The sequence below is a fragment of the Alligator sinensis genome, unplaced genomic scaffold (assembly GCF_000455745.1).
Source record: "Alligator sinensis unplaced genomic scaffold, ASM45574v1 scaffold830_1, whole genome shotgun sequence".
Lineage (NCBI taxonomy): Eukaryota > Metazoa > Chordata > Crocodylia > Alligatoridae > Alligator > Alligator sinensis.
The window spans coordinates 1148323-1158566 of record NW_005842309.1 but is presented as its reverse complement, the minus strand read 5'-3'; the positions used below and the strand labels follow the sequence as shown (position 1 = coordinate 1158566).

Here is a 10244-nt window from a genome sequence, read left to right as displayed (position 1 = left end):
AGTATACTCCACTTCAGTGCATATCTAATGAAGGCATAATTTGCTTAACTTTATTGTACAATGCCAGTCCCAATATGTTGACTAAAACTTTCTGCTTACATTGTAACAAGCACTGATTATAAATTTAGTGCATAAACTGATTACCTGCACAGCATCTTTCAACCCCACTGTCTTTTGAAATCTGATTCTACTCCCTTTAACTGCATAAATGATTAAACTGACAAGGAGCCCTCAATTTCTACGCTTTTAAAACAACCATTAACTTACTAGATACTTATACTATCAATTTCAAAGCAATTATTAGAGGCCTAAAGCCCTCTCCAAAATAAGGGAATAGACTTTTGCACTGCATTAAAGTTGTAGTGCCAGCTGTCTTAGTAGCTAATGAGCACTGTTTTCATTGAGTTCTGAAACCTGCCAGCTCCGGTCAAGAACGGAGCCTTTCCTCGGTGAGTAGGCTGTGCTCTTAAGTGTCGAGCACCATTTATAAGTTCTAGAAGGTGAATAATGCACTTTAATGCCATCTTTCTGTGTATCCAGGTTGCAAGGCAGTTTTGTAGCCCAAGCTTTAGTAAAGTGTATTACTTGGAATCTATAAAAGGAATAACAATCTAGATTTTATGGGATATTGTTGCTTTTCATTAATTCCCTCGTATTTCCCTTTGTGAAAAGCTCTGGTGATCCACAGCAGGTCTGAGCAGCTCATCTTATATACTGAATTACATTAACAACAAAAGAATATAAGAAATGTTATACTGGGTCAGGGTTCACCTAGCCCAGGAGTGCTCAACCTCTGGCCCACGAGCCAGATGTGACCTGCAGAGCCATGGTATCTGGGTTGTGGGGTGCTCTTTGGCTTGGGAAATATGGTGATAGGGGAGCAGTGGCAAATCAAAATCCTAAGTCCCATGTATATGGGTCAGAGCTGGGCTACACCGGCAGGACCCCATCTGACCACGCAGAGGGTGGAGGGGGCAGCCTGGCCCCAATCCAGCTTCATGGTGGAAGGAGAACTTGCCCTGGCCCCAACCTGGCTGGGTGCAGGCAAGGGGGTGGCCCTGACTGGGTGGAGGAGGGTGTGCATACTGACCCCAACCTGACTTTGTGAAGGGGACATGACCTGGCTCTTACCTGGTTGTGCTAGGTGAGGCTTGTGGCCCAGCTATGCCCCACCCAAGAGGGCTTGGACTTTTGCCCCGGTGGGGAAGGGGTGGCAGTATTACTATAGACTAGTCATCCTCACCTCCGTCCCCAGAAAAATCATGGAGCAGGTCCTCAAAAAATCAATTTCCAAGCACTTGGAGGAGAAGGTGATTAGGAACAGTCAGCATGGATTCACCAAGGACAAGTCATGCCTGACCAACCTGATTGCCTCTGTAATGAGAGGACTGGCTCTGTGGATGTGGAGAAGGCAGCACACATAATATACCTTGATTTTTGCAAGGTTTTTGATATCATCTCTCACAGCATTCTTGTAAGCAAAATAATGAATTATGGGTTGGATGAATGGACTGTAAGGTGGATAGAAAACTGGCTGGAGCATCAACATCTAGTTGGCAGCTGGTGTCAAGTGGAGTGTCCCAGGGGTTGGTTTTGTTCAATATCATCATTAATGATCTGGAAGATGGGATGGATTGTACCTTCAGCAAGTTCATGGATGACACGAAGCTGGGGTGTGTAGTAGATACATTGGAGGGTAGGGCAGGATTCAGAGTGACCTAGACAAAATGGAGGAGTGGGCCACAAGAAATCTCATGAGGGTCAACAAGGACAAGTGCAAAGTCCTGCACTTAAGATGGAACAATCCCGGGCACCAGTACAGGCTGGGGGCTGACTGGCTGGGCAGCAGCTCTGCAGAAAAGGACCTGGGGGTTACAGTAGACAACAAGCTGAACACGAGCCAACAGTGTCCCTTGCTGCCAAGAAGGCTAACAGCATCCTGGGCTGCGTTAGTAGTGGTGTTGCCAACAGATCGAGGGAAGTGATTTTTCCCCCCATTCAGCACTGGTGAGGAGTACTGTGTCCAGTTTTGGGCCCCCCGCTACAGAAAGGATGTGGACAAATTGGAGAAAGTCAGTCCACCAGCGGGCAACAAAAATGATGAGCAGGCTAGGGGACATGACTTGTGAGGAGAGGCTGAGGGAACTGGGTTAATTTAGTCTGAAGAAAAGAAGACAGGGGGGATTTAAGAGCAGCCTTTAACTCCCTGCAAGGTGGCTCCAGAGGATGGAGCTGGACTGTTGTCAGTGGTGACAGATGACAGAACAAAGAGCAACGGTCTCAGTTTAGGTTAGATGTTAGGAAGCATTTTCTCACCAGAATGGTAGAAAAACACTGGGATACGGCACCCAGAGACGCTCCATCCTTGGAGGTTTTTAAGACCTGGCTAGATAAAGCCTTGCCTGGGATGATGTAGTTGGGGCTCGTCCTGCTTTGAGCAGAGGGTTGGACTAGATCAGCAGTTCTCACCCTTTTGCACCTTACGTCCCTCTAACCATTTTGTCAAAACACCCTGGTCCTAGCACGATAAAAACAAAACCCCACAAAATGGCAGTGTTTGAGATATCTGTTGAAGTGCAAACAACTGACTTTGTTCAATCGGGCAATGAGTTGAAGTCCCACCTACACGCCCTTCGCGTCCCGTCGGTGGGACACGTCCCCCTGGCTGAGAAACACTGGACTAGACGTGACCTCCGGGGGTCCCTCCCAACCCTCGCTTTCTTTGACTCTAAGGTGCAGCAAGGGAGGTTTCGGTTGGATACTGGATATTAGGAAAAACTTTCTTGCTAGGAGGGAGGCAAAGCACTGGTACAGGTTGCCTAGAGGTGGTGGGATCTCCATCATGATCTGGCTGGGATGATCTAGTTGGGGACGGTCCCGCTTTGAGCAGGGGGTTGGACTAAATGTGACCCCTTGAGGTCCCGTCCAACCCTAGCTGACCATGACGACCTGCCAGTGCTGTGCCCTGCTCCCCACCCAGGGACAGAGGTTGGGGGAGCTTGCTGAGCGCAGCCCGGCAGAGGAAACCTCTCCCCCTAGCTCCAGGCCACAAGCGCAGCCGTCCTGAGCCCAGCCCAGCCCGCCCCGTGTGCGGCTCCGCGCGGGGCACGAAACACGCGCCCTCCTGCTCCGCCGCCACGGGACCGCTCCAGTCCAGTCCTCCCCGGCGCATTTTGCCCTGCTCCAAGATGGCTGCCGCGGCTTCGCGAGGGTCTCGCGATGTTTGGCGCGGGAGTTGCGCGGCGCAGATGGCGGCGGCCGCACCATGGAGCACATCACCACGCCCAAGGTGAGGAGCCCGCCACGGCTTGGCCTCGGCCCCGGCCCCCTCTCTCCTCCCTCGGCCTCAGGAGTCCCCCGGAGCTACCCCCGTGCTGGGGCTTTCCAGCTCTCCTCGGGGCTTCGGCCCCTGCTCCCACGCCCCGCACCAAGGCCCGGTTGAGAAGCCGTGCCGGAGCCGCCCCTCGCCTGCTCCACGTTTCCGAAACGTGAGCGTGTCCGCGACGCGCGACACGGGCATCCCCGCGCGCTCCTGCGCCTCCCTGACAGCGCGCGTCAAAAAGGCAAATGCGCATTAACGTTACGGTTTAGAGATTGTCTAAATCCGATTCCGGGATCCAGATTGTAGCCGTATGGGTCGAAAGAAAACGGCAATTGGGACTCATTGGCAATGAGTCCCAATTGCCTTGTCCTCTTGACCCATATGGCTACGACCTGGATTGCCTAGAGGCCCCGATTGCCTAAAGTAGATTCGATATTTCATATTTATTTTAATGAATGTCATATTCTTGATCTCCTTCCTGACTCTCATTCATCTTCGGGTGATTTGCATCTAATGCCGGGGACTCCAGGACAGCCCCCCCGGAGTCCTTTCTGCGCAGGACGCTGTCCTCGCTGCTTGCTGACAGCTTACACGCGCCGTCCTTTCCAGCGGTAGTGTGCATCCTGCTTTAGAGCCAAGTTAAAGGATTGAAAGTTGGTTCGCAAGCTAGGGTAAAGCTAGCAGTGACTGGTAACTAGCTTATTTCAAGGCAAGTTAAGATCCATGCGGAATAATCAAAATTATTTCCTTATTTTTTAAAGAGGAGAGGTGTGAATAGAGTTAAAGGGTTTAACATGTATGTAGGTCCTGGTTTAGCTGTACTGTACTTGTTTGCTTTGGGTTTTGGAGCTAGGACCAGAAATTTCCACTTCCGGGTCACTTGCAAATGAATTCTGGTTACATCAGGTCAGGGTCCAGCTGATGATTTTGTGCTTGCTTTCACCTATTTGGAGCAAATTTACTTGCTGTACAGGCCTATCAATAGGTCTTGTAGAGGGAAGCTAAGAGATGTTGGTGGGATGAGGTAGATGCTCTTTGAACTGCTGCTTCCCCTGTGGCCAATCTGTAGGTAGGACTTGGAGCCTGTCTTACATTGGGTCACTTTGGAAGATGAACTTTCTCACAAAACATTCGAAAGATCAACATGTGTTTTCATGATTTTTTTGGTGTTGATTGAAAATCTAATGTTTCAACAGAAACTTTCTTTAGAAGTTCTAAAAAAAAGATTTTTGGTTGGAAAGTTTGACCAGCATCTCTGGTCAGCCTGTTACAGTGTGTTAGGACTGATTCAATTTTAGATCCACATAAGTTCCAGGTAATGCTTTATGTCTTTGCTTTCATTTAAGAGTATATTTTTAAAGTCCCTCACATTTTGCTCAAAAGGTTCACTTTCCAGTTTGGGGAAGTCAGTCAACTTGATGCAGCTTTCAGATATTTTCTTTGATCTGTGATACAACAGCAAGAGGCAGTGGGGAAGTGGAAGGGAGCTCCTGATCTTTGATCTGTTTGGAGGAGGATTCTTTAAATGTACAACTGTTTCTCGCACTAGAAAGTGGTAGCAATCGGCAGGTAACTTAATTAGAGCAAGTAAACGCTCAGGATGGTGGATACTCTTGCAAATGTTACTGTTACCTCTCTCAGTTGCAGAAAGCGTATCCTGCCAGCCCCTTGTTCATTGATCTGGACTAGCCATTAATGTTAACGTTTTATTCTTATGTTCTGTAATGTGGTGTGCAAGGATCCATTAACTACTGATGTTAGGCCTTCGGCACTTAATGCACATAGGGCTTGTTTTTATTGTACTGGTAAAGAACGATTATGAAGGTTATTGGTGTGCATTGAAACGCAGTGGGAAAGGATCAGCATTCTGAATCTTCAGTTTCAGTTGCTTAGAATTTTACTTTCTACTGAAATTTTCAATCTTGTTTCGGGTCAGTGACTGTCTTTTACATGCATGCAAAGTTATTTCCTAACTTTTTGCCTTATTGTTTTACTCATCTGCTAATACTAAATTCTTTTATCTGCTTTGTGTCCTTTTTGAGAGAGAGATGCCTGAAGGAAAGATCTTAATTAATTTGTTTTTTCTCCATTATGATGTTGCAGGTAGAAAATGTTAAATTACTAGATCGTTATACAAACAGGAAGCCAGCAAATGGGACACTCTACCTGACAGCTACCCATCTTATCTATGTGGAAGCTTCAGCTGAAGTTCGAAAAGAAACATGGGTATGTTGTAGTGTGTGCGATTTTTTTTTTTTTTTTTTTTTTTTTCAAATGCATATATAAAAATTGCTGATGCTAGTTTTGTCTGTAATTGCAGGCTTTTAAATTTTGAAGACCCACTAATAGCATTTTTATAGCACTTTACTTCAAAGTGCTTTATAAAAATAGAACTCTTCACCAGGGAAATGGGTACAGAGGTAAAGTGACTCGATCAAGGTCACAAAGTGAGTCGGTGTTAGAACTAAAAATAGAATGTAGCTTGTCTGACTTTGTACTCCAAGTTTAGTACATTGACAGCAGTTAAAAGTACTAAAGACAAAGACCTAGCAACTTGTTATTATTAGTAATAGTAATTGTGGTTTCTTTGGTTTTTATATCCAAAAAAAAATAGGTGAAGGTACAGTTACAACTGTCTTCCCTTTATAAGTAGCTCTCAAGTGCAGCAAACACTTATCTTAATTATAATTTTTTCTTATAAAATGAATTTACCTTGGGTTCTACAGAATTTTCAGCTGAAGATCTTTGAACCTTTTTTGTTTGAGTAGGTTCAGCATCTTGAGAGTTGTTGTTTTGGCTTTTTTTAAATGTAATTCATGAACTTTGGAAACGATGCACTAGTTGGTGTCATTTATACTGCTTACATATAATATTTTTCTAACCTTCCACATAAAAGTAATTTTCAGTGTCACAAATAGTTTGATCCACCATAGCTCTTATTTTCTTTCTTCATTTTTACTGTGTAAAGAAAATGCGTTATCATCTCTCCCTTAGTTGAATAACTCAAGTTGAATGACTGTTTGTAGTTTTTAACATGACTTGATAAAAAGTCATTAATTAGTAGAGAACAAGCCTGTGTATTGCAAAATCTTCGTATCCAGTCTTAATCCTACAACCAGTCAGTGAAGTTTGAAAGACTTTCCCTTCCTGTTTTTCAGATTCTACATCATCATATTGCTACTGTCGAGAAGCTGCCTCTGACCACAACTGGATGTCCATTGCTTATTCACTGCAAGAACTTCCGCGTGGCACACTTTGTCATCGGACATGAACGGGACTGCCATGAAGTGTATACCTCCTTGCTTAAACTTTCACAGCCAGGTGAGTGTGAGTCTGTTTTGAAATCTGTGATTGTAATTAGCTGGCAGGTTTGTTTTTGCAGCAAGGGAAGTTATTATCAGGCTGTTGGCTTTCCTCAGTTGGGACAGGAAGGAATGATTTGAAAATGCAAACTAATTTCACTACTGCCAGCTGCTCTTTGTGCTACAGCAGTCTGCTGTGTAAAGTTCTGGCCCTTGAATAAGACCACTGGCTTGCAAGCAAATACGTTTTGTGTAAATAAGGGTGCTGGGAAAGTCCTGAGGAAAGAATTGTGAGGTCCTGTGGAACAGCTGCACAGGCTTTTGCACTCTCTAGGCATCCTGTTTTGCTTGCTACTCCAGGGCTTGCAGAACCACACTTGGAATTTCAGTCTCAACCCTTTATTTTCCTCTGGGATCCCTGAATAGCAATCTCCCATGAGAACCCCAAACAAATGAACATGTTAAATGTCATCTGTCTGCCCTAGTCTTGAATCCCTAGGATCTCTTCCATTTGTGCTCAGACTCTCTTGTTTTCTTGCAGAAAAGCAATCTACAGCGTTTCTTCCTTGGGTTTTTCCTTCCACCTTCTTCTCAAGGCAGTTTTTCCATACTTGGGACTGTCCCTTAATGAGCTTTTCCAGCCCCTTGTTAAGGAAACCTAACTTCTATAGGGATGTCTGATAAGTAACTGCCCCACTGTGAGATGAAGACATGAGGGCTAATTAAGCCAGATTCTTATTATCCCTTTCTGCATTAATGTGGTATTTATACATCCTATTATTCACTTTTGAAATGTTTGTCTGTGCTCTTTCAGAAGAACACTTCAATGATGTTGAAAAGACTGCATGATAAAATGGGGAGGGGAGACAGGCCAAAGAAACCTTCTGTATATGGGCAGCACCAGCAGGGACCCTGCAGATGTGGATGGGCTGATTATAATTACTTTGTTTTTAAATGACTAATTTTAGTTATAAGCCAATAAGCGGGGACATTTTGATTCCGGGTATTGTTAAGTTTAATCTGTGGCATCTCTCTTTTTTTTTTAGTTATTTTCCTAAAGAAAGGTTGATTCTCATAGTTTAATGTAATTTGGTGGTGTCTTTTTGCTAACTAAGGTGATGCATTTTGACTATATATATTTATTTAAGCAGTTATATCACTTCTTGGCCTTTCTGGCTCAAGTAATCTGTATTCAATTTCTTCCTCCCGCCTTTATTGATTGTAAATTCCTTGTGATTCACATCAAGTGGTATTGGATAGAAACTGAAGTTCAGTTGGATTTTTTAGTTTAACTATATTAAATGTACTGAGTATGTGAGGGAAAACTTAATCAGGATATATTTTTTACACATAAAATTGTTATGTGAAACAAGTAATCATAGGGAATTAATCTCATCCTCACACTTTGTTTTTATTCATCGATTAGAAGAGGAGAGTAAGCTGTTCTGCTTTTTAACCCCCGTGCAGTTTCTCATTGTCACTGAACTAGTCAGTTTCACGTACAAACTGAATAAACTAAAACAGAGAAAATGTTCTCTCTGCACCTGCCGAGGAGATGTTGTCAAAGCTGGTTTAGTACTTCAGAAGACTCTAGTTCCAGTGCCCAGGCATTGGCTTTTAAAAGCTCAGTGGTTTGCCTATATCTACTTCAAGAGCAGCCGTGCTGCATGAACATCATCTTCAAAGTGTTTAAGAATTAAGCCTTACACTTTAAGGCCTGGATAAGACTTTTATCCTTTCAGAATTCTCTTTAAATGGGTTTCATTTTATAAAGTGAAATGTGGATTTTTTTTTGTTTTTGTTACCCTGTTTTATATCCACTTAGGTGCAGACTTCTACCCTGCTGCCCCAGGAAAGTGCCCTATCCCTAATACAGACCAACTTATTAATTCATGCCTTGAGATGATGTCGGGTACTCTCAGCAAGGGTGCCATTTGCAATGGAATTATGTGGTATTGCCAGCTGTCTACTGGAAAATGAACATGGGACAGAGATTTGCTTTGTATTAGATGTCAAATAATAGTTATGACAATATCTTCAGCTGAAGTTTTGTTGACCTAGACTAATTTCAACAGCTGCATTCCCCTAACTCTTAAACTATCCAGTCTCCTCCTTTATGCAGTTTTAATTCTAATACAGCATGCAACATAGGATCATAAATAAGTTTCTGGTGTTGTGCAGAGTGCCCGTCACTGCTTATAGCTATGAAATGCTACAGGTTTACTGTAGCATCCCTATGAGTGGGGTAGCTGGAGCAATAAAGGAGGGAATTATTAGCCACTTTCTCTCTTCCAGCCAGTCAGTGTCTGATTTGGTAAAGTAGAATTCAGTTATCTGGATTTATTTTCACTTTGCATTGCTAGGGATATGTAATCATGTTAACTTTATGTTCTAATGGACAATGTTTGTGTGCTTTCACTCATGAATTAGTCTGAATGCTCATTGTTACAGCAAGCGTATAAGGATTTCCTTAAGGCAAATATGAGAAAAGTCTTTAACAAACAACTCGTAAAGCAGCAGTTCTCAGTCAGGATATTGTGGCACCCAGATCCTTTGAAGGGTGCCACCACGTGTGAGGCAATAAGTAAGATGTGAGGTGCTAGTCACGTAAACCCAGCTCAGGTTTGCCCCTGCCTGGACAATCCCCAACACCTACTGCCCAGCCCCTGTTAGCACTGTAGTATATAAATTATTTTTTTAAATTGGGTGACAATTACCAGGAGTTATGGAGGAGTGCCTTGTGTCCAGTGAAGGGTGCCTTTAGTCCAAAAAGGTTGAGAACCACTGAGTATGATTACTATATACCATAATCAACCAGTACTGCGTATGGAGTGATTTGCTTGTGTTTTTTGTCCCCTGGTATAATATAATGAAGTGTGTGTTTCTAAGCCTTCCAGTTACAGTACTGTTTTCCGAAGGCTTCAGCCAGTACTCATTCATTTGGGACACGTTTGCAGGATGGTGGTTTGCATAGTGACCCTGAGAAAACCTTTAAGACTAAGTGGCAAACCTCATTTTTCTGTGCAAGAATTTAAACTTTAGCACTCTCTCATGGTTTAATGTTTTATTTTATTTCCACAGTGAAGCCTGAAGAACTTTATGCTTTCTCTTACAACCCCAAAATGCCTAAAGATAACCGTGAAGTTGGATGGAAGATGATTGATTTAAAAGTAGATTACCAGCGAATGGGGATTCCGAATGACTACTGGGAAATAACAGATGCTAATAAAGACTACGAGGTAATTCTGGTGCAAAGTAATTGCAGTTGGCACAGCAATCCCTTCCTTTGTTTTGATGATGTGTGGCAAACCGCTGACCGCTACCTCGATGGTACTGTGGAGGAGTGAGTCAATCAGATTTAGATGAAGCAACAGCATCTTGTGAAATCTGATAGTGATACTGTAAAAGAACAGAGCTATGGGGTTACTTTGATTTGCTTGATCATACTGATAAAGTAGCCGATAGTCATTTTTCTAGAGAAGCCTCAAACCATTTCTCAGTCCACTAGAGAAGCCTCAGACCATTTCTGCCAGTCCTCAGGAAACTGATGTTTGTTAGCTTCCCAAAGTAAAAAGGGAATTGTGTCAACCCCCATCCCAGCATCTCTGTACTCTGGTGGG

At 43.6% G+C, this 10244-nt stretch overlaps 1 protein-coding gene across 1 annotated transcript in view; it reads left to right on the top strand.

Annotated features, from left to right (window-relative positions):
- Window positions 1–3234: 3234 nt before the first annotated feature.
- Window positions 3235–10244, top strand: part of MTMR8 (myotubularin related protein 8) — a 34125-nt gene continuing 27115 nt past the window's right edge. The window contains exons 1-4 of the mRNA XM_006028390.3: window positions 3235–3289; window positions 5426–5548; window positions 6481–6643; window positions 9706–9863. Of these exons, the coding sequence (XP_006028452.1) occupies window positions 3266–3289; window positions 5426–5548; window positions 6481–6643; window positions 9706–9863 (468 nt within the window). The 5' untranslated portion in view covers window positions 3235–3265. The remainder of the gene's footprint in view (window positions 3290–5425; window positions 5549–6480; window positions 6644–9705; window positions 9864–10244) is intronic.